General features: G+C 35.6%; 2 protein-coding genes across 2 annotated transcripts; one reads left to right on the top strand and one right to left on the bottom strand.

Moving 5' to 3' along the window:
* The first annotated feature begins 1,068 nt into the window (after window positions 1-1,068).
* On the top strand, window positions 1,069-2,019 carry LOC138835610 (olfactory receptor 2AJ1-like). Its single transcript, XM_070034080.1, has one exon. The coding sequence runs from the start codon at window positions 1,069-1,071 to the stop codon at window positions 2,017-2,019; it is 951 nt and encodes a 316-aa protein (XP_069890181.1).
* A 21,823-nt stretch (window positions 2,020-23,842) lies between these two features.
* LOC138835502 (olfactory receptor 2T8-like) lies at window positions 23,843-24,820 on the bottom strand. The gene has a single exon (XM_070033998.1). The coding sequence runs from the start codon at window positions 24,818-24,820 to the stop codon at window positions 23,843-23,845; it is 978 nt and encodes a 325-aa protein (XP_069890099.1).
* Window positions 24,821-25,965: the final 1,145 nt, after the last annotated feature.

Genomic DNA, 25,965 nt, shown 5'->3' with positions numbered 1-25,965 from the left:
GTAATTGTTCTATTTTAGTAGTTTAATATAAATGTTAACATAGAGAAACAGAACAATAGTAATGATCATTGTCTCTGAGTACTATGTGCCAGGATTTAGTCTCTATGCGTATGATGTTTGTATGAGTGCTGTGTATTTTTTTGTGTGTGTCCTTTAATCTTCAAAGAAGCATTGTAAGATACCAGATTGAAGCAAATGCAAAACAAAGTTGGTTTTTTTTCAAATATTGGGAAAATCACTGTCGGTGTTGCTATTTTGTTAATTATTTGAGCAATAGATCATATACATGAATATAGGAAATTTATACATATATATAGTATCCATTTGCTATAATGTATGCAAAAAATGTAAAGTAAAAATTTTTCTCAGGAATTGCTGGTGATGCTCAATGAGCAAAACTTTTGACTTTAAATGTAAGATAAAAGATGTTTCAAATAAAAACTTAGATGAAGTCCATTTCTCTTTATTTGCATTGGAAAGCTTTAGAAATAATGCATGTCATTCTCTTTAGGTTTATCTCAAGAAATGTCAAGTTCCTCAGCTCACTCTGAATTCAGGTGGGTAACAAACTTCAAAACTGGTGATAGTGGAGGCCTTTGTCTATACAAGTGAGCAAATCTAACACCAAGCATCAAGTTAGATTCTTCTGTTAGGAATAGCAACAAAGAACACTTTTGTAAATCTGCTAGAAAATTAAGCATCAGCAATCCAAAAGTAACTTGAGCTAGGGTGCCCAAGAAATCCAAAAAATCAGGCAGAAATTAAGCTCACATAAGAGTATGCAGGTAGAGGCTTCCTCAGAAGTAGCCACTTGAGAGAAGTCTGGATTGGTAAAGTGTATGAAATGAATTAAAATAATGAGCCAGTGAGTGATATGGCCACTTGATTTGAAGAAATAACTTTCCAGATTTTTAAAGAATATTCACTTCCTGAAGTAGAGAAATCTTATGTGTTGATCGCGTGTTATCCATTGTTTTCATTCCATTTTACTATGACATTTCATTTCTTTAATAACTAAGTGATTAATGATGTATTTGCTTATCTAGTTATAGATAACAAAGGAGGTTTATGATGGGACATAAAAATTCCACCTTCAACTTTGGTAGTGACTTTATACTTGCAGGACTTTTCTCATCTTCCCAAGCAAGTCGAGCCTTCTCCTCATGTGTATTTGTCATTTTTATAATGAGTGTGACTGAAAATGTGCTCATGATGCTCCTTATCCGAGGAGACTCACGACTCCATACCCCAATGTACTTCCTGCTCAGCCACCTCTCCTTCATGGATATCTTGCACATTTCCAACATTGTCCCCAAGATGATGGCTAACTTTCTGTCTGGCAGCAGAACTATTTCCTTTGTGGGTTGTGGCTTTCAGTTGTTTCTGTCTATCATCCTGCTGGGCAGTGAGTGCCTCCTCCTGGCTGCCATGTCCTATGATCGCTATGCAGCCATCTGCCACCCACTGCGCTACCCAGTGCTCATGAAGGATGCTGTCAGCAGGCTCATGGCTGCAGGGTCCTGGCTGGTTGGAACCCTCAATGCCATAGTTCACACAGCTATTGTGATGCACCTTCCATTCTGTAACTCCAATGTTATTGATCACTATTTCTGTGAATTCCCAGCCTTGCTGAAATTGTCCTGTGTTGACACATCTCACTATGAAAGGGGAGTTGATGTTAGTGCCATTATTTTTGTGCTGATCCCTTTCTCCATGATCTCTGTGTCTTACGTACAAATTCTACACACTGTGTTCCAAATGAAATCCTCAGAGGCGGAGAAGAAGTCCCTTTCTACCTGTTCATTCCACATGGTTGTGGTCATAATGTACTATGCACCATTTATTTTCACATATGTGATACCTAGACCATACCACACTCCAGGTCTGGATAAATTCCTGGCCATATTCTATACCATCCTCACACCCACACTGAACCCCATCATTTACAGCTTTAGGAATAAAGATGTTCTGGCTGCTGCCAGAAGTATGTTCCAAAGTAACTTTCTGAACAAAAATTGAATAGAGGGAAATGAACATATTTTGTGCTTCCTCTTTTTCTATATGAACTACCCACCATTGACTCTCTTAAACATATATTTCTTTTTTTTTGCAAACAAGGATTTGAAAATAATCACAACTTTTTCTGTAAGTTAGTTTGGTTTGTACATGCCTCCAAAAATCCTTCTTCCCTGTTACCTATTAAAATCAACCCTTGCACTTATAGAAAGTTAAAGATCACCAGTGCCTTCTACCTTCTCCTCCAAAATTAGGAGAAGGTTAACAATTTATTTATTCATTTCAATTATATATACAGCATGGATTCTTGCAATACTTGTATTTTCATGTAATTTCCTCAATTTGTTGGAAATGAGGCAGCTTATAATTTTATCAAAAAATCCACAAATGTCAGTTCAAATCCACGTTATTCAGATTTACATTCTTGTTTAATTCAGTGATCAATTTATAGACATATTCAAAAGTGTTTACATATTCCAAAATGTAATAAGCCATATAATTCATATTGCATTGCATAATATTCTAGGTAAGAATGGTCTGAACATTTGGTATTATTTCATACATACATACATACTTATCGATGTTCATAATATACACTTTTAAGATTATTACCAAACATCTTGTAATGAAAAATATCTAATGAAATTTTGCTTAAATAGTTTCTTAATGAAAATATGTAAACTATTTTATTGTACTAAAAGTTAAATTATAACTGCATTTTCTTATACATATATATATATACACATATACTTTATTATAAAGAAACTGTACAAGAGGTTACAGTTACATGAGTAATGAGCACATTTCCTATTGAGCATCATTGTCTCCTCCTTTGATTTCCCCCAACATAACTTCCCTCCCCACCTTCCCAACTCCTCCCACCCCCCTACATTGTTACGTTCCTTTTCAACAAAGTGTCCTCTATATCTCATCATCACACTGGGTCAACATGTGTCCCCATTTAAGCATTCCATTATACCCCTTCGCCTCCACACATTACAAAAATATATACAAAATGCAGAACATCATAATCAAATACAATGAAAACAGGGGTTATACCATGGGAAAGAACTTACAAAAGATATAAAGAATCACATAGTGCATTATAAGTACATTAAAAACAATAGCAAGGAAGAAAAAAACCTGTGTCCCTGTATTGGGGTACATTCCTGTTTATATCATCACATATGGTCATATGTACATAGTGTTTGACCTCCTCTGCTTGTTGTAGACATGTACTTGTCATTGCAAACAAGGGAAACCATGGGACCTATGTTTCTTTGTGCCTGGCTTACTTCACTTAATATAATTTTTTCCAAGTCTTTCCATTTCCTAACAATTGAGGTGATGTCTTTCTTTCTGATGGAGGCACAGAATTCCATTATATATATATATATATATATATATATATATATATATATATATATATATCACATTTTCTTACTTCATTCATCTACTGAGAGGCATCTGTATTGGTTCCATATCTTAGCTATGGTGAATAGTGTTACTATCAACATGGTTGTGCTGGTAGCTTTGGTATTACCTTGTTTGTGATCTTTTGGGTAGATGCCCAAAAGTGGGATTCCTGGGTCATAGGGGAACGCTATATGGAGTCTTTTGAGGAACCTTCATACTGCCTTCCAAAGTGGTCGAACAAGTTTATACTTCCACCAACAATGCAGTAATGTTCCCTTCTGTCCACATCCCTTCCAGCATCTGTTGTTATTAGAATTCTTGATTATAGCCATTCAGACTAGGGTGAGGTGGAATCTCAATATTGTCTTGTTTTGCAATTTTTTATTGCTAGAGAAGTTGAGCACTTTTCATGTGTCTATTGGCCAGATTTCTCTTCAGAGAAGTCTCTCTTTAAGTCTTAACCCAATTATTTATTGGGCAGTTGTGTCTTTGAGCATTTGTTGTTGTGGGATTTTGTTTTTTGAGTTCTAATTATAGTTTAAATATGAGACTCTTGTAGGTTGTATGGCTATTGAAGATTTATCCCAGTCCATGGGCTTTCTATTGATCTTACTAGCTATGTCCTTTGCCTTGCAGAAGCTCTGAAGTTTCATGCAATCCCATTTGTCCAACCTTTTTTTTTTTTTTTTGATTTGTTGTGGTTCTGGGTCTCTATTAAGAAAATTTCAGCCTGTGCCAAGGAGTGCTAGAGTTTCTCCTATTCCTTCTTGTAATGTTTTCATGTAATCTGCTTTTATTTCAAGGTCTTTGATCCATTTGGAGGTGATACTGGTGCGGGGTGAACTATACGATCTAGGTTTAGTTTTCTACAAGGGTTTAACCAATTTTGCCAGGACCATTTACTGAAAAGGCTGTCTTTCTTCCATCCTATTTCTTTTCTTCTTTTAATATGTTTTTAAATGTAACAATACTGTATAGAGGGGTCACAGTTACATGAGCAATGTAATAAATACATTTCTTATTAAGCATTGTTGCCTCCTCAGTTTTTCCCCTACCGTCCCTTCTCTCCCACCTCCACACCTACACTTCTCCCCATCCTCACCCCCACCTAAATTGTAAAGTTCATTTCAGCATAGTGTCTTGTACATCTCATTGTTACAATGAGTCAACCTGTATCCCTATTTAGGCATTTTGTTTTATCCCTTCTCTTCCCCAAATTAGAGAATTGTATATACAAGATGCAGGGCACCAAGATCAAATACAGTGAAATTAGGGATTTTACCATGCAGGATGAACATAAAAAGAAGCAAAAAAATCACAAGGTACATCATAAATATTTTAGGAATAATTGTAAGAAAGGAAACATCACTTGTGTCCCTATCTTGCGGTTCCTTTTGTTTAAGATCATCTTATCTGGTCATATGTACCTTCTTCTCAGCAGTACATGGAATATTTTCCAAAATAGACCACATTTTAGGTCACAAAGCAAACTTGTCTAAATTCATTAACATTGAAGTTATGCCCTGCATTCTCTCAGACCACCAGGGAATAAAATTAGAACTCAACACCAAAAGTGACCAAAGAAAGTCTTGTAACACATGGAGGTTGAACAACACACTTTTAAATCACCAGTGTGTCAGAGAAGAGATTAAAAAGGAAATTCAAATGTTCATGATTTTCAACCAAGATGAACACACAAAATATCAGTTCCTCTGGGACACAGCTCTGTGTTCCTACATCTAAAAATTGAAGAGATCTGAAACCAACAATTTAATGAGACATCTGAACTTCCTTGAAAAAGAGCAGCAAGCTATACCCCAGTCCATTAGATGGAAAGAAATAATTAAAAATAAATCAGAATTAAATGAATTAGAATAAAAAACATAGAACGAATCAACAAAACAAAGAGTTGGTTCTTCTAAAATATTAACAAAATTGACAGACCCTTAGCAAATCTTATCAGAAAAAGAAGAGAACACACTCAAATAAAAAAACTCAGAGATGAGAATGGAAACATCACCACAGAAACAAGCAGGATTCAGAATATTAAAAGGGAATACTTCTCAAACCTTCATGCTAATAAGTTTTGAGAATCTGAAAAAAATGGACAATTTCTTTGCAAATATCAACATACTGAAACTAATCCAATCTATTTCTTTAGCTCCTTTGTCAAAGATTAGGTGGCTATAGGTCTATGGGTTCATTTCTGGGTCTTCAGTCTTATTCCATTGGTCCTCAGGTCTGTTCTTGTCCCAGTACCAAGAAGATGCAGAAGAGAAGGGTTGTGATTGGAGAGATAAAAATTTAAGTTCAGAAGATAAATTGGTTATAGTGATAGTAGAGGGGTAAGAATAGCTTAGGGAAGGAGTATATGTAGTAGGAGGAGAATAGAGAACTTGTTTTTGAGTGTAAGAGGTAGAAAAGAATTCAAAGAAAGATTATGAAGGGAATAGCTTAGAGATCTAGATGAAGATAAGAAAAGAAGTTATATACAAGTGTATTTGAGAGACTGCTGAGATTAGAAAAAGTTTTATTCACATATTATTGGAAAGTCACTTAATCTAAGATAGCTCCTGTAATTATTGTTTACACACATAGAAGTAGGCCTTACTTTGTGTATAGAACTAGACAGGGTAGCTCTGATGGCATAGTACTACAATGTGGAGAAAACAAGAAGGGGAGAATGAGAGGAAAAGAAAACAATTACAAATTAGGAAATTGGAAAGTGGAAAAAAATAATAATGAAAAACAGGAGATTGAATTGAAATAGCAAATCCTAAACACAATACACAAAAAGAACACACAGAAATAAAAACAAACAACAAATGATCAGACCCAAAACCAAACCAAGCCAAACAAAAATAAACAAAGAAAACTAAAGAGTGGGTTTTTCGGGCTGTTTTGGGGAGCTTGAGTCTCCACGTAGTCCTCAAAGCCGATTCCTGATAGAAGCTTGAATGCCTTGCAGTAGTCCACTTTCCTTGTGGCTTGGTTGGGAACTGATGGCCTTTTGATGAGGGAGGGTCCCTGCTATCTACAGTCCTACTCTCAGGCTTGGTGGCAGGATGTTTGGGGATTTGAGGTTTGTAGACGCTGTCATAGTCCTGGAGCTGTGTCCTATCCTTTCCCAGGTAGCCACAGGAGCCTTAAGAACAGAGCTTATGTTCTGCTCTGATGTGTATGATCCCTCCCTTTTGGCAGGGGGTTTGAGTCAGAGGGCTTTGGGATCAAACAGTGTTGCCACCCCCAGGGAGTTTACCCAATTCGATTACCCACAATGTCTGTGGTAATGGTGCACTGGACCATAGAGCCTGTGCTGTGGCGGCCAGGATTGCATTTTCTTTTGTTGAATGAATGCCACAGAGTAACTTGAAACAGAATATTGTTATATTGTTCTGTTTCATAATAAGCCATTTGTTTGGATTTCAGTGTTGAATATTAAAAACAATCATAAATAGTTGGAAAATATTTATAAGATGATGTCTTTGTTGCTTTGTATGTACCTCCCCCATGGTATAAGCCCTGCTTTCACTGTACTTGATGGAGGGGAAGGGAAAAACCAAATTGTTTAAACAGGGATACATGTGGACCCATTACAACAATGAGATGTACACAATGTTATGTCAATAAACGAACTTTACAACTTTGATGGTGGAAGGGGGGAGGGAGGAGAGGGGAAGGGATGGAAGGGGAAACAAAGGAGGAGGCAACAATGCTTGATAAGAAATGTACTCACTATCTTGCCCATGTAATTGTAACCCCTCTGTGCATATTTTCATAGTAAAAATTAATAAATAAATAGTTGGATAGTTTGGGTAAATTTTGATATACTGTTTATTGACACAGAAAATGATGCAAAATATGCCCAAAAAAACTTTCTGGAAGTATATTCAATGAATTTTCAGTCTGTTATTAAATTTTCAAAAGCAAACTCTTCCATGTTGATGAAAAAGATATAAAAGTGAATTATTGTATATTGTATATATTATTATTGTTGTAATAAAATTATTGTATAGAATTGTCTTCCTTTTCTTTTCTCCGTCCTTGAAATGCTTGATTGCTCCAACTTGATGCAAATTCATACCATTCATGCTTCACTAGCCACATCCCTCTATTCCACTCAGTGTCACTATATACACTGGGATCTTTTTAAAGCTTTCTCTTCTCTGATAACTCTCTTGAACAACTTCATCAAGCCTACTTTGGCTTAAACTTCAGTTATATGAATGGACAAAGCACAACAATATGAAAACACATAGAAAGAAGTTCAAATTCACTTGGAAATATAAAGAACATATCTATTGTCATTCCAATTAAAATGTCAACATATCTTATTTTGATATCTGCTTTATTACTTGCTAAACTTAATGAGTAATAGATGTTTTAATGGAATTTCATCCTGGTGTTTTCCACTCTCTAGGAAAGAATCAGGATTAATAAAGGATTGTGATTCACCTATAGAGGCTTATAAAAAGTCAGATGTATTTCTTGTAGTACACCAGTTCCACTAGATACATATAATACATCACTGGGAATGGTGATATTTCTAGAAGGAGTTTGTGGAGTCAGAATCTTTTCTATCGAAGAGATTGCTTTCCTAAGTCAGGCGTCGGTGACTCATGCCTCAGGAGGCTGAGATATGAGGATCACGGTTCAAGCCAGCCTGGCCAGGAAAGTCCGTGACACCCTTATCTCCAATAAACTACTAGAAAACCAGAAGTGGCGCTGTGGCTCAAGTGCTAGAGCTCTCACCTTGAGCTGAAGAGCTGTGGGATAGCTCCCAAGCCCAGAGTTCAAGCCCCATGACTGACCAAAAAAAAGAGAGAGAGATTGCTTTCCATAAAGGACTACCATTTTAAATAGCCAACATCTTACAGGAAGCTATTTTGATTAAGTCACATTTTGTTAAAAGAGTTGTTTTTTTAGATCCTGGAAATTATGATGTACTAGAAGAGAATCAGCTTAGTAAGGCTTGTTTTTTTCTTATGAATTCCTGTTTGGCCAGGTAACTTGACTTCAAGTAGTCATACTTTAATTGAGGACTTCTGATAAAATGTAATCACCTATTCCTATTAAGCAACCTGCTTAAATTAAGAATGGGAAACCATGGAGCCTAGGCTTCTTTGGGTCTGGCTTGTTTCAGGTAATATAATTTTTTTTCCAAGTCTTTCTATTTCCTTATGAATAGGGCAATGCCATTATTTCTGATGGAAGCATGGAGTTCCATTGTGTATTTATACCACATTTTCTTTCCTAAAATTTAAATTTAAATTTTATTGTCAAGAGTATGTAATAGGGGTTAAATTTATATAAGTAAGGTAGTGAGTGCATTTTTTTTCTTGATCCACTGATCTACTGAGTGGCCTCTGGGTTGATTCCATATCTTAGTTATAGTAAATAATGCTGCAATGAACATAGTTGTACTGGTAGATTTATTGTGGCCCTGTTTGTGGCCATTTTAGGTTGAACCAATACAATAGTAATATTCAGACACTATTTGAAAAATGAACTTTGCAATTTGGGTTGGAGGGGAACTGGAGGGGAGAGAAAATGGAGAAAAAGAGGGAAAGGGTAACACTGTTTAAAAAGATGTACTCATTACATTATTTATGTAACTGTAACACCTCTGTACATCACCTTTACAATATATTTTTTTGAAAAGACTGTAAAGCCAGCAATTGGAAAAGAGTGGTATATCTTTATGGATATAAACTGGGGGTACTGCCCACCTACTAATCTTTGTCACTTGACTTTCTTTTTTTGGGGTCCAGTCATGGGGCCTGAACTCTGGGCCTGGGTGCTGTCCCTCAGCTCTTCAGCTCAAGGCTAGTGTTCTACCACTTGAGCCATAGCGCCACTTCCGGCTTTTTTCTTTTTGCTTATGTGGTGCTGAGGAATTGAACCCTGGGCCTCAGGCATGCAAGGCAAGTGCTCTACTACTGAGCAGACCCCACTTGACTTTCTTTAAGCAGGTATACCTTCTACAGGATTATACTTTGCCTTAGCAAGTTTGTCAGCTCCTCTTAAGCATTCCAAGAAAAAAGTTCACTGATTTAGAAAGAAAAGCCTTATATTGTTTGCTTGTGGAAGGGATCCAAAACTTTTCATTCTTAAATCAAAAGAGAACTAGAAATCAGAAAAAATTGGGAATAATCAGGATCCCTCAAAAATCTTTCTCTAGCTTACCAAATTGAAGCTTTGTCTTTAGAATTCTCTGCAGAAATTTCACTGTAAAAGTATTTCTCAAAAGGGAGAAGAAAAAAATACTTTGAGGGATCAAGGGAGGGAAGAGGGGAAAGTGGGGGCCAAGGGTTCAAAGACAAAGGTGGGTTAAGGAAAATTATCTGTGTCAACTTCTTCAGTATATCCTTCACCAGATCTCTTCTCAGGGCTGAAAAGGGAATTCCAGCATTATAAGAGGCCCTCTAGGTTGCCACACTATGGAAACCAGAGGAAAATTCACAAAGGTGGGAAGTGGAAAAAGAAAAAGGGATGCAGCTGGAGAGAAAGGAGTGATTAGGTAGTCAGGAACAAGGGGTTTGTGTGTCCTTGTGGGGAAGTACCTTGAGCCACTTTCAGCCATCCTTCTAGCACAAAAGACTCCGGGATGGAAAGGACCCGGGTCCAAAGTTCAAGTCCCAGGACTGGTTAAAAAAAAAGACTGATATGGAGATAATAATGTTTCTGAGGAATCTATTAAATAAATCTACACACTAAATCAAAGAAAAGCTGGTGTGGCAGAGAGGTAGAAGCTGAAGAAGTCCCATTCCTACTGCGATTGACCTGACACCCTAGGGGCATGGAGTGAATGATGTACAAAGTAAACATCCCTGTGGATGGATCATGCAAGACCCTATCACTGCAGTTCCTGATGATTAAGGTTTGAAAGAAACTTCTACCCCTGTCTAAGTCTGCCCAGCTCTCTTGTCACACTGCCAAAAGTGCCCCTTGCCTTTTTATGTGTATGTGTGTGTGTGGGGAGGGGAGATTGGTATTTCTGGGATTCCTTGTCTGGATGCAGTGAAGCCTGATCCTTTAGAGGAATAATCTGTCAGCAGTATTCATAGCCAAGGGGGATAGCTGATGGTATTGAGGATGACCACTACTAGGACCATACTGGCTAACTGGAATATAAGCAGTGCTTTAGTTCAATTGGCCATCCCATTTTCTCTAGCATCCTGTCAATCTGACCAGTCTCCAGTGCCTTATAGATACCTCATTACTAAGAAATTATTTTGACCAGCATATTTATGTTATTGGAGGCTGTGGATAATATTTTAATGAGTATAGTAACAAACTTTGAGAACATTCAGTTCTGAGTCACTGGACGAATGTCATCTCTTTATCAAAGATTTACAAAAATTGACCACTCTGACAGTCTTGATAAACAGTATTATAGTGGAAAGGAATTATGCTGTCTATATTTAGAACCTCCTTTCCAGTTGCTTTGGAAATAATGACTATTTTTTAATAGGAGTTGCTGCTTAAGAGATAGAATGAAAGAGCCCTCACCAAACATGCTTCTTATGAAGGGATTTTTTTATTTTTGTCAAACCGTTGTTTGACATAACCACCATCATTTTTAGAGCAGCTACCATTTTTAAGAAATCTTTTCTAAACCTATAGCCATCTAATCTTCAATAAGGGAGCTAAAAAAATAGGATGGAAGAAAGACAGCCTGTTCAGTAAATTGTGCTGGCAAAATTGGTTAATCACATTTTTCTTTTAACTATTAGTTTTCTAGCCAGGTGCCAGTAGCTCACGCCTATAATCCTAGCTACTCAAAAGGCTGAGATCTGAGGATAGCAGAACAAAGACAGTCTGGGCAGGAAAGCCCATGAACTACTGGAAAACCAGAAGTGCCACTGTGGCTCAAGTGGTAGAATGCTCGCCTTGAGCTGAATAACTAAGGTGCAGCACATAGGCCCAGAGTTCAAGCCCCACAATCGACAAAAAAAAAAAAAAAAAAAAGAGAGAGAGAGAAAGAAAAAAGAATCAGAATTGGTTTTCTAGAGACTGGTGGAGTTCCTCTTATTAAAGAGCATCAGGTGGATAATTTTCTGACAATTTCTGATTTTGGCTAGATGGCTCAACTTTAATTGTACTTTAATTGAAAAGATTCTGTGACAACTTCTTGATACTATTACGAATCCTGCTGGAGCCAACTTAGTTAAGTTTGTGAAACCGCCAAATGGAAAAATGGGGCAATACGTTAGGGATATAAACTGGGATTTTGCCCATTCAACATATTCTTACCTGACTTTCAGAAACAAGACCTTCAGCAGGATTACAGTGCCTGAGCAAGTTTGTCAGCTCCTCTTAGGTGTGTCAAGGATAAAAGTTTACTGAGTTAGGAAGATATGGTTTGTACTGTTCACTTGTGGAAGAAATCTCTGACGCTATTCTAAGATATTGAAAATGAGAAAAAAATTCAGAAGAAAACATTTGGGATCCCCTCAGTTGTCTTTGTCTACATTCTGAACCTGAAAATCTGTCTAGATTATCTTATCTGCAGAAATTTAGGAGAAAAAGTGTTTCTCAAAAAGAGGGCAGAGAAAACTTTCAATGGATGAAGTGAGGAATAAGGGGAAGGATGGGGCCAGGGGTGCAGAGAGAAGGGTGAGGTATGGGGGAATTTTGGGGGGGGAGTGGTTTCAACACCTTCCTTACCTCCTTTACCACGTAACTTTCATTGACTAGAAATGAATTAAAACAATATAAAGGAAGATCATCTGGGTCCCTGAACCATGGGAGCCCAAAGGAAAATTCTCAAAAGTGGGGTAAATAGAGGGAAAAAAAAACAAAGGATGAAGCTGGAGACCAGAAACAGAAGTGAGTAGGGTAGGGAAAAAAGATGGTTGGGTGTAGGTGTGGTATAGTACTACAAGCCATTCTTCTAACAGATAGGTTCTATCATGGCATACAAGGGAGATAAAGCAATAAATGTTATAAAATCTTACCTTTCCCAACTTTGCTTCTGAATAAAGCTAACCCCAAGCCCTATACCTTCTTTGGAAAGTTCCTTTAGGATAAAAGGTACTGGATTAGTAACTGTTTTCTTTGGATACTCTACTTCTCATCAGAACCACTCCCAATCGCTAAAACCTTTGGGTCCATATCTTTAAAGAGAAAGAGCTTATAGCTTTGTAAATTCACTCTGACTAGCTCACAGGAGAGGAATGTAAAGAAGTACCAAAATCTCCAAAAAAAGTCACATAACTTTGCAAGAGTGGCCAAATTTCTGGTTCATAAGTATATATGTGGGTTGAACTCTTAGTGGTAGTTTAATTGAAAATTCTGTTACAACTTAAGTTCTTGTTAACTGTAAAAGGAGCCAGCTAAAGCCAATTGTATTAAAAATGTGAACCAAGCAATTGGAACAAGGGACATAAACTGTGGTTTTGCCCACACAGCACATTCTTGATTTTTATTTTATTTTTTCTGATAGTAGTAAGACCAGCAGGAGTTTACTTTGCCTTTACCAACTTCTGTCAGTTCCTTTTAAATATGTCAAGAATAAAAGTTCATTAAATTAAGAAGAAGCGGATTATTCTCCTTGCTTGTTGGAGGATCTTGTGAATCTTTTGTGTCTTAAGATATCTAAAGGGAAATTAGAATTTAATAAAAATATGCAACCATTGGTATACCCTCAGTAGTTTAGATTATGGGCCTAAAGATGGGCCTGAAGGATCTTGTCTAGGGAAATGTCTGAACCAAAGCCTCAAAATGGGAAGAAAAATCAAGGAATGAAGAGAGAGAGGAGGGGAGGTGTGGGCAAAGGTGGGAGAAGCATGGGGAAGGGAAGATCAGTGGGAACATGTCAACATCTGCAGTTGTTCCTTTCCCAGACCCTTGCTTCTCAGGACTATGAAGGGAATTCAAGTAACATGAGATCCCCCAAACCATGGGAACCAATGGATCATTCTCAAGAGAAGGGGGATGTAGAAGAAAGCAAACCCAGGGTTAAGTGGGAGGGGAAGGAAAGGAGAAGAAAGGTTAGGTGTTAAGGAAAGAAGAGGAGTTGTGTGTGGGTGTGAGACAGTACCATCAGCCACTCCTCTACCAGATATCTCCTACTCAAGACTTAAAATGAATAAAGGCTTCCATTTCTATCCAAGGCTGCTACTGATCTGACTTTCTCTCTATTATAGGTGTTGTAGTTGTTTTATAATTTTATTGTAAAAATGATGTACAGAGGCGTTACAGTTATATAAGGTAATGAGTACATTTCTTTTTGCACAGGGTTATCCCCTTCTTCATTTTCCTCCACTCCCTGCCCTCAGACTCACCTCTCCCAAGTTGTAAAGTTCATTTCCAACATAGTGTCTAGTGAGTATCCCTGTTACATTGGTTCACCCTTTGTCACATTATTTCTGTGATTTCTTTTCTCTTATTCAAATCAGATAAACTGACATACACGGCAGAAATAAAGAATAGTAACAACAAGAAATAAATCAAAGGGGGAAAAGAAGAAATAACTGGAAAAGTTGGATAGGGAAAATGTTCTACAACTGGATTGTGTGGAAGATTGGACAGGTATGTTGGTTTATACTAAAATGGGTGATCTTTATGATCTGTAATTATGTTACAATAAAACCTGCTTTTCTGTCCTGAGAGGAAGGTGAGTGCCATCTTGTGCTCAGTGGTGGAGATGTCTGTGAGAGAAAGCTGGCTGAGGAGGAAGTTCATGGGGTGTGGAGACAGCAATTCATATCTATGAGAGAGGTCACTGTTGAATTTCCAATCAAAGTAAGAGAGAACATGAACACATAAAGAAGCAGGAGAAGTAGACCAGTTTTTTTAGGAGGCAACAAGCCCAATAAAATGAAGTCAGTGAGAGTTTGGTTCCATTTCTCCATGAAAACGTAGGCCTTTATCTTTGAAACAAACATAAAAATACCTAAAAACAAGTTAGAGAACCCAAAATTAGCTAGCCTTCTAATGGTTGATTAGAATAAAGATCTATTCTTCCTAAATTATAGCTGCTGTAGATTTTTTTTTTCTCTGAATTGAATGTTCTCTTTCAAACTTTTTCCTGGTACTGTCTCAGCAAGGAGATGTGTTCTTTTTCTTTATGTCATGGCACCAATCATAAATACTTTAGATAAGAGATTAAGGCATTCCAACTCAGACATAACTCCTAGCCAAGCACATTATTTAACATAAGTAAAAAATAATATAATCTATGGAAATTCAGGTTCTGTTATGCAATATTTCAGAAAAGTACATGGTTAGGAAAATGGCTGATACACCATACTATTGAACACAGGATCACAAGCATCCTCTGCTCATTATAAACTTCAAGAAATAAACTCTTCACCTGACAAAATAATTACTTTATACAAGTATAAATCAATGCTCATGATTTTTAGAATATATTAACTCCTTTAAAAGATTTCCCTTGCTGGGCGGCAGTGGCTCACGCCTGTAATCCTAGCTACTCAGAAGGCTGAGATCTGAGAATCGCGGTTCAAAGCCAGCCCGGGCAGGAAAGACCGTTAGACTCCTATCTCCAATAAACCACTAGAAAACCAGAAGTGGCGTTGTAGCTCAAGTGGTAGAGCTCTCGACTTGAGCTAAAGAGCTGAGGGACAGCGCCCAAGCCCAGAGTTCAAGCCTCATGACCGACAAAAAAAAAAAAAAAGATTTCCCTTTTGTTCTAACAAAGGACTAGAAGATCCTTTTCTTTGGTCATTTAAATAGACAAGAACCTGTAATGTAGCCTGGCATCAGAGACTCACACCTGTAATCCTAGCTACTCAGGAGGCTGAGAACTGAGTTGAGGAACATGGTTCAGAGCCAGCCTGGGCAGAAAAGTCTGTGAGACTTTTCTCTCCAATAAACCACCCAGAAAACTGGAAGTGGTGCTGTGGCACTGTGGCTCGCAGTAGAGCGCTTGCCTTGAGCTGAAGAGCACAAGGACAGCACAATTCCAGAGTTCAAGCCTCACGACCGACCTAAAAAACAAAAAAACAAAAAAGAACCTGCAGTGTTAAGTACAACTTAGGTACTAGATACAGATAATAGAACTACAAAGACAAATACATCAATTTATTTTCATGTTAGATTTCCTCAATATGAGGAATAAACTAGGCATGTTTAAAGGTTTAAACTTTTTCTTTCTCAAAGATTAATGTTTGTACGATTCCTCTACATATTTTATTTATGTATAATTTATTCTTTTAAATCAAAAGAATAAATAAGACATAAATTTTATATTATATAGTATATATAAATTATATAATATAATATAATTTATATGATATAAATATTATATTATATTATATATTATAATATATTATAAGCCGGGCGCTGGTGGCTCACGCCTGTAATCCTAGCTACTCAGGAGGCTGAGATCTGAGGATCGTGGTTCAAAGCCAGCCCGGGCAGGAAAGACCGTGAGACTCCTATCTCCAATAAACCACCAGAAAACCAGAAGTGGCGCTGTAGCTCAAGTGGTAGAGCCCTTGCCTTGAGCTGAAGAGCTGAGGGACAGGGCTCAGGCCCAGAGTTCAAGCCTCCCGACCGACAAAAAAAAAAAAAAAAAAAAAAAAGTATAATATATTATATTATTATATAATTTATATTTATACTATATGTATATTTTATAATTTATATAATATATTATATTACTATATAATATATATAATATAAATATTATATTATATATTACATATTATAATGTATGATAATATAGACCATAATTATATAATTTATATTATATAATATATAATCATTATTATATACAATTATATATTGTTATATTACATTATATATAATTACATATTATGTTATATTATAATATATATTATGTTATATTATATATGTTATTATATAATTTATTATTATATAATTTATATTATATAATATATAATACATTTATATTATATAATAAATTAGATAAATGAATTATATATAATAAATTATATTATATAATATGATGTATATTATATAATATATAATATAAGATAAGATAAGTTACATTATATATAAATTATATAATATATTTATATATATTTTATATATAAATTATATAATAATATAAATTATATAATATAAATATTATATTATATTATATATTATATCTCTTCCAATATCACCATCTGTTTAATCACTTTTGGTTGATGGACTACTTATGGTTTGAGTGTTAACTCCTTTCAGATTAAGTTTGTTTATATTTTTCTGAGTAGATTTTTTTTAATTGTATTTTATTTTATTTGAGAACATAATGTACAGAGGGGCTACAATTACATGGGCAGGATAATGCATACTTTTCTTACCAAGCATTGCAGCCTCCTCCTTTGTTTACCCTTCACTTCCCTTCCCCGCCTCCCCCCTCCCCCCACCCAATTTTACCCCCCTCCCCCCCCTCACACCGACATTGTAAAGCTGGTTTTGACATGACATTTTGTACTTCTCATTGTTGCAACAGGTCCACCTGAATCCTTAAACGACTTGTTTGTCCCCATCTCCTCCACATATTATACTGACATCAAATATAGTGAAAGCGGGGGTTACACTGTGGGGGAGGGACATACAAAGCAACAAAGAAATAATCTTATAAATGCATTAGAAACACATGTATGAAAGAAACGAAAACATTAAAATACATATTTAAGGGTTCATTTTCCTAACATCACATTATCTGACCTTTTCCGCTTGACTCATACCTATACTAGATATTGCAAATAAGGGAAACCATGGGACCTATGCTTCTTTGGGCCTGGCTTACTTCACTTAATATAATTTTTTCCAAACCTTTCCATTTCCTAACAAATGGGGAAATGTCATTCTTTCTGATGGAGGCATAGAATTCCATTGTGTATATATACCACATTTTCTTGATCCATTCATCTACTGAGGGGCATCTGGGTTGGTTCCATATCTTAGCTATGGTAAATAATGCTGCAATAAACATAGTTGTGCTGGTAGCTTTAGTGTGGTCTTGTTTGTAAACATTTGGGTAAATGCCCAAAAGTGGGATTGCTGGATCATAGGGGAGATCTATGTGAAGTCTTTTGAGGAACCTCCATACTGCTTTCCAAAGTGGTTGTCTGAGTAGATTTTTGATGAAGAGCATATCCAATCATTCTTTGAAAGTAGCTCTCAGATTTCATATTTTGACTAGTAATTCTAATAAGGTCTAGTTACTCCAAATATTATCAGGCTTTTTATTTTAATAATTCCCATGAGAAAATCAGTAAGTACTTTTCCATTGTTATTGTATTTCCCTGATGGCTGAGTATTGCTGCTGAGTATTTTTGTGTGTGTCATACTTTATAAATTCTGTATTTTTTGTCTTAGAATACATAAAGACAAATCCTGCTAAGTCTCTTTTGAGATAATGGGGAAGGAGGAGGAGTAGTGTAACACAGGGCTTTATCTGGTCAAAGTGCATGCTATTGCTATCTGTACATTTCAAAATAACTCCCTGCACCACTGTAAAACTAATTGATACTAATAAAAATGGAGAAAGAAATCTAAACATGCAGTTTTTCCCATAACAAACCCAGTTTAGTTATTTACTCACAAGCAGTGTAAGACATTGAAATGCCTATTTTGGGTTTTGGAAGTAAGATTATATAGTGATTTTCTGGTTGTTATAACTTTCTAGCATGTCTGTATTGAGTGTGAAAAGATTAATTCTCTGCATTTATGTAATATCACTGCCAATTTTTCCATTTCATTTAAATCATAAATGTTATCTGTTTGACTGGAGTATACATTATCACACAATACTATAATTCACTTTGAGTAAATAGTCCATTAAAAGATAAACTTTTTCTAGGAACTATTTTTTTTTACTCAGCAATAAAACTTGAGATGTAGAAAACAAAAAACAAACAAAACAAAACAGAATGAGATATAGAGGTTCAGATTATGTCTCTTATAATTTCCTGGTAAATTCAAAGCCTAAAATAATTTAAGGTAACAAATAAGGTACATGTGAAGAATATTGCATATACAAGGGAATTAATTATAAATATTATATATACAACATCATTCTAAAAAACATGCATGCACTTTATGTCCTCAAAGCAATTACCTATAAAATATAAGCATTTACAAATTATTCAATCAGGATATTTAGAGATTGAATTTTATTTTTTTTCTATTTGCTAATTTTGCTATCCATTCTTTCCTCCTCGTGTGTGTGTGTGTGTGTGTGTGTGTGTGTGTGTGTGTGTGTGTCTGTGTACTTAAAGATTCCTTTTGGAATGATTTTTTTAAATCTTAAAGTTAATGAACTGGGATTAGAGCTAGATACATTTCTTTTTGAATATTGTTATCCACTCCCTTATTTTCTCCTGCTTTTCCCTCTTACCCCTCACTCCTGGCCAAGTTGTAAAGATTATTCCCAACATAGTGTCTAGGGAGTATCATTGTGGCCTTAGGTCATCTGTTGTACTGCACTTTCTGTGATTCCTTTTCCTTTTGTGGATCAGACAAACTTACATTCTAAATATATTTTAAATATGAGGTCCTTGTCTGTTGTGTGGTTAATGAAGGTCTCCTCCCAATCTGTGGTTTTCCTAGTGATCTTGCTAGCTATGTTCTTTACTGTGCAGATGCTCTGCAGTTTAATGCAATCCCATTTATCCAAATTTTTTAAATTTTTTTGTGTTTCTGGTCCTTATTAAAATGTGCCAGGGAACCCTAGCATATTATCTATTCATACACATACATATGTCCATACACATGCACATGCATATACACATATACGCATGTACTTAGACATGTAGGATACATATACATATATAAAGGATATGAATAAGCTAAAGCAATTAATGACTACTATGTACATTGTAGAAGATAGTTAAGGGAACAATAAATAAAAATAGGAAGAAAAATGATCACAGATACAGAAATCCCAGAAAGAAAAAATTTCAAAAGAGACCTGGACCAATACTTTAAAATTGCAACAATATCCACCAGGCCTGTTCCAGCAAAGTAGCACAATCTAATGATGAATATTGGTAAAGCAAAGAAAAAAACAGTATAATAAACCTGGAACCAAACAAACCATAGTACTACAGGAAACAAAACTAATAGTTGTCTATGATAACCCTAGATGTAAATGGACCTAAATCTGAAAAGACACAGATTATCTGATTTCATAAAAAGCAGCATATAACATTTTGTTTTCTATAAAAAACACCCCTTATCACCAAGACACAGACTAAACTAATAGAACTGGAAGATATATCAAGCACACACAAATCAAAATCAGGCAGAGGTGGCTATACAAGACAAAACATATTTCAAGCAAAAGAACTCAAAACCCACAAAGTACACTATGAATTAATGAATGAAACAATACCTGAAAAATATAATGAATCTACTTATCTACTCTCAAAATAGGTATACCCAAATGAAAAAATTAATATTATTGATTATAAATTATAATACCAGTTTAGATAAAATAATAGTAGGTGGCATTAGCACTACAGGCTCCAACCATAGTTGTCATATACAGACATAAAAAGTCAACAAAAATATCTGAGAATTAAGAAAAGCCATTGAGGGAATGGACATAACAGACATCTCTAGAGTATTGCTGCTCTACAACAGAACATTCTACATTCTTCTCAACATCCCATTGAACATTCTCTAAGTAAACGATTATCTTAGTCTATAAAGCAGGTGTAAGCAAATAAAAAAATCATCAAGGGCTGGGAAGGTGGCTCAGTGGTAGAATGCTTGCCTTGCATGCATGAGGCCCTGAGTTCAATTCCTCAGCACCACATAAGCAGAAAAAGCCAGAAGTGGCCCTGTGTCTCATGTGGTAGAGCACTAGCCTTGACCTGAAGAACTGAGGGACAGCACATAGGCTCAGAGTTCCAGCCCCAGGACCAACAACAACAAAAAAAATCATCAAATTTTTTTGTGTTCCCTAAAGGAGCATAATGAAATAGTGTTATACCTGATTAGGGGGAGAGAAAATCACAAAAAAATTCTTCAATGAATGCAGAAAAACTTTCACTTAAATGATCAATAAGTCATTGAAGAAATTGGCAAAGAAATTTCAAACCTGCTAATTCAAATGAAAATGAGTAACATATCATTCCAGAATATGTGGGATGCAGCAAATGCAGTATTAAGAGGAAGGTTCATAGTATGAAGGCCTATATCAGAAAGTCATGGATTCTAAAGAAACAATGAAAACATTCCCAATAGCTCTCAGAAAATGATAAAGCCAATCTCCAAGTCTGTTTTTTGAAAAACAGCATAAAAATTAGAAATGACATTAATATCATGGAGATCAAAAATAATATAATGAATCAATAGAACAAGAGTTTATTCTTCACAAAGATAAACATGACTGAGAAATGTACCAAACTAACCCAAAGAAAAAGAAGTAAGTTCTCAAGTAAAAAATTAGAACTGATAAGGATCTATATAGAAGATATTAATGACATTCAGGAAAAGAAATTTAGGAATTTTTTTTAAAAACATAGTATAATAGGAAAACCAAGAAGAAATATATCAATTTTTTCACATTAATGATGCAACAAATTTGAACCAACAGGATATGAAGAACCGATCCTAATCTGTTAATATAATGATGCCTATATATTTTTAGAATAATATTTTATTTATTTATTTTTTTGGTCGGTCGTGGGGCTTGAACTCTGGGCCTGGGCGCTGTCCCTCAGTTCTTCAGCTCAAGGCGAGTGCTCTACCACTTGAGCTACAGCACTACTTCCTAGAATGTTATTTTTATATATAATATTGATAATTAATTCACTTGTATATTTAATACCCTTTACATGTGCCTGATTTGTTACCTTAAATTACTCTAGGCTTTTAATTTACCAGAAAGTTATGAGACATAATCTGAACCCCTAAATCTCATTTTGGAAATCCTGTTTGTTTTCTTCATCTCAAGTTTTATTGCTCAGTTTAAAAAAGTTTCTGGAAAAAGTTCATGTTTTAATAGACTATTTACTCAAAGGTAATTACAGTATTGTGTTATAATGTATACTCAAGTCATTGAATTCAGACATGCTAGAAAATATATAATAGCAACCAGCAATTCAAATAATCTTACTTCAAAAACCCCAAATAGTCATTTGAATGTCATACACTGCCTGTGAGTAAATGACTAAATGGTGTTTGTTGGGGGAAGAGCTGCATGTTTAGATTTCTTTTCCATTTTTATTAGCATCAATTAGTTTTACAAGGCTGAGGGGAGTTATTTTGAAATGTACAGACAGGCATAGTATGCACTTTGATCTCCCTGTGCTACCCCTCCTTCTTCCCCATTCAGCTCAAAATAGACTTAGCAGGATTTGTCTTTATATGTTCTAAGACAAAATTACATAATTTATAAAGCATGACACACACAAAAATACTTGGCAGCAATTGCCACCAGGGAAATGCAGCAAAAATGGAAAATTAGTTACTGATTCTCTCATGAGAATTATCAAAATGAAAAGGCTGATAATATTCAGAGTAACTAGACCTTATTATAATTACTAGTCAATATATAAAATCTGGTAGCTACTTTCAAAATATGATTTGATGTGCAGTTCATCAAACCTCTACTTATCAATGTATTGCATCACAGTCTAGATGAACCCAGGCACAAACAAAAGACCCTATGTTTAACAGAGCTAAAACAAATAGAACTTGGGCATGGCTCAAGTGGCAAAATGTCTGTGGGGCTATCATGAAATTCTGAATGTAAAGGCTATTCTCAACCATAAAGAAAAAAATGAATTAACTACTGTGGGTGTTCCATGGATAGGAATAATTAGAACAGGATAAAGCATAAGATGAACATATAAAATCTAAAGAGCAGTTGTGACTGTGAAGAATGTTTTTATTTAGAAGAATTTTTGGAGCTCCTTTTGTAGATTGTAATATATCTCCTGATAGTGAATGTAAGTTAAGTACAAGTATTTGATGAGAAAAAAAATTTGGTCTGGAGTATTCTCATACCCCAAAACCTATACTATATCTTTATTTGAAGCAAATGATAATATCCTCACAATTGCTTGAGTAGTTGGTTTACTCCTTGAGTAAAAGTTCATTGTGAGACATGGTAGAGAAATATTTGACTGAAATTTTAGGAAAATTTAAGTATTTATGAAAACACAATTTGACTTGCAAGGGCCCCTCTGTAATAAACACTACAGTTTGAAGTGAAACAGAAAAAAATACTAATAGCCAGAAAACAAAAACAAACCAAAATGACAAATTCAGATATGTCTATCCTCACAACGAGCCAGTGTCTTTACCTATTTTTTTTAATCCACAGCTACAGTTACCTGAATCCCATTTCAGACAAAAAATGAAGATGAAAACTCCAAAAGTGAACAAGTTATTAGTTTAAAATCAATGTCTTTGAGGGGAAGGAGGAGTCGGGGAGAAGGGGAGGAAAGGGATGGGAGGGAAAAAATAAAGGAGGGTGTAACAATGCTCCATAGAAAATGCACTCATTACCTTGCTCATGTAATTGTATCCCCTCTGGACAGTATCTTTACAATAAAAATATTTATTGAAAAATTAAATCAATGTCTTTAGAAAAGAACAGTGGAAGTGGAGAAAATTCTGGTTCTTCAATTGAGATGTGTGCTGACATTTTTGTAGCATCTCCATTCTATACACTCAATACATCAGCCAATCGCTTACTAGACAGGGAAGATATCAGTTCTGCTGACATAGTCTCACAGTGATTATATTCAATCAAATTTGGTTTACTCCTTAATGGCCACAAAGTCTAAAAGTAATGATGCTAGCATGGTAGTTCAGATATGTCCAAGAGGGAAGTAAAGTGCTTACTTAAAGCCAAACATGAAAATTGACCACTTAATAAGGAGCAGGGGACTAAACTTATGCAATGACTTGTAAAATATGCATGTATCCATGAGGTTAGAAACTAGGAAAAAGCAGTTTGTGCTGCTTTCGCTAGGTCACTTCAACTTAGAGAGGTCCTAGCCACAGGGCAGATAGGCAGTGTCTGCAAATATAAAAGGTTTCATAGTGAGGATGTGATATTTAGAGGTTTTGAGTACCCAGCAGCCATATTGAAAATTTTTCCCATGGATAAGGGAAAGACTACTCTGTAACTTTCGACTAAAACACAATATATGTGTGTGTGTGTGTGTGTGTGTGTGTGTGTGTGTGTGTGTGTGTGTGTGTGTGTAATATTTATATATAACCATATATAATACATATGTAGTATTATAAAATTGTATATACTAATTATGTAATACTATATAATAATATACTAATAAATAATATAATAATTAGGTAATACTATATAATAATTTTAACAATATTATATTATATAATATCTAATACATAATACAGTATAATATTCGAATATATGGTATATAGTATAGGTAATATTATATATATAATATTAGTACACCAAGGAAAGATAAGAATTTCAGGGGAGTTCTTATTGACAGTACACCACATATTTTCTCAGGGCACCTTTGACCTCATTATTCCTCAGACTGTAGATGAGGGGGTTCAACATGGGCGTCAGGATAGTGTAGAACACTGACACAACCTTGTCATGAACAGCTGTCCTGTAGGACTTGGGTCTCATGTAGATGAAAATGGCAGCTCCATAAAATAGGCCCACCACGGCCAGGTGTGAAGAGCAGGTGGCAAAGGCCTTCTTGCGGGCATCTGTGGAAGGCATGCGGAGCACAGCAGCGAGGATGAGACCGTAGGAAGTCAGGATGAGGGAAAGGGGAATCAGGAGCATCAACACACAGCAGATGTACATGAGATACCCAAAGACAGATGTATTAACACAGGCCAAACGCAGTACTGCGGGAGCCTCACAGAAGAAATGATCTATCTCACGTCTACCACAGAATGGGTAGCTCAGAGTAGCCACAGCCTGCATGAGGCCATCAGCTGCCCCCAAGAGCAAGGACCCCAAAGTCATTCTCAGACACAATGGCCAGCTCATGAGAACAGAGTATCTCAGTGGGTGGCACACAGCCACATAGCGATCATAGGACATGGCTGCCAGGAGGAAGCACTCTCCACCACTCAAAGTGAGGTGGATGAAGATCTGCAAACCACAACCAAAGAAAGGGATGGACTTTTTGCCAGTCAAATGGTCAACTGCCATTTTTGGCACAATGGTGGAAATGAGCAACAGGTCCATGAGTGAGAGCTGGCTGAGGAAGAAGTACATGGGCGTGTGGAGCCGGTAGTCCCGGTGGATGAGAAGAATCAAGAGGGCATTGCCTGCTAGGGAGGTGAAGGAGATAGTTAGAATCATCCCAAAGAGGACTTGGTGTGCTCTGGTGTGGTTAAGCAGGCCCAGCAAAATGAAATCAGATGTGGTGTTCCCATTGTCCATGATTTCTACCAGAAGGAATCCTGGAAATGGAGAAAAGGAGACTGGTTCCAACATCAGTGAGGCTTTATATGATTGACCAATCAATTTCTAGAAAATCACTCATGTGAAAATGATGATACCACTGCCAAATTCCTCATTTGACATGGAAAGTATTCTAACAAGGACATAATATTGTTTCAACTTCTTCTTGTTATACATGTGATATAATATATATATGATAATAAATATCTCCATTAGGGTAGTATTTACTTATTTTGTTTTATTTTTATTTTTGGCAATTTTTTTTTTATTTTCCTAGGTAGTTTTTTAAAGGACTTGACATTCAACAGCAGTTTATGAAAACAGTGCCTTTTGATTAATGTCATCCCTTTAAACATTCTCAACCACTCCTTCCATCCTAAGCCATCCTTAAATTTTCATAATTTTCAGGAAATATGTCGAGATTTTTTATATTTATTAAGAAATATAATGATCCAAATTGCTAAAATTTTACAATTTGCAAACATAAATAGATTAGGAAGAAATGGTTCATATATTTTCACTTGAATTACATCACCCGTAATCAATAGTCTATGAAGCTGAGATAAGTTTGCATGTATAAGCAAAATAATCATAAATATTCACCTAAACTTGGTATTAACATTTACCAAACCACCAATTTTAATTAATTATCTTCAAAATGGAATAAACCATGAAGATCATTCTAAACAAAAGAAATTACATTTTCAGACATAGTAAAATAAAACAGACAACACATAGGAAGCATAACTTAATTTGGGGTTAACTGATGTACATGAAATTTTTCACAGAGCTTTAAACAAAGTAATACTGACTTTCTGAGAGTTTTTGGTTTTTACAAAAAGAAACTATAAAGTTAAACAATTTCTTTAATTGTTGAAAATTGTGCTTTTCCTCTCACTCACAAAATTACACAACTTATTGGGTAAATGAAGGAATCTATTCCCTATACAAGAGCAGCAATAAAATAATCTCTTCTTCAGTCCCAAGTGAATTTAAAATTTAAAAGACATTTTTGTGTTTGACTGGACCTCACCTCATCTACTAAATCCAAGTATACAGATATAAGAACATTCATTTCTTCTCAAGCATCTTGTCTGACATAATACATCTCCAAGAGAGATAGAGTCCATCTCTTTGGAAGCACTTGCTTCCCCTATTTTGTTCATTCTCCTCTGACT

Source organism: Dipodomys merriami, unplaced genomic scaffold (assembly GCF_024711535.1).
Source record: "Dipodomys merriami isolate MVZ:Mamm:240054 unplaced genomic scaffold, mDipMer1.0.p SCAF_24, whole genome shotgun sequence".
Classification (NCBI taxonomy): domain Eukaryota; kingdom Metazoa; phylum Chordata; class Mammalia; order Rodentia; family Heteromyidae; genus Dipodomys; species Dipodomys merriami.
This window is presented reverse-complemented; position numbering and strand designations above follow the sequence as displayed.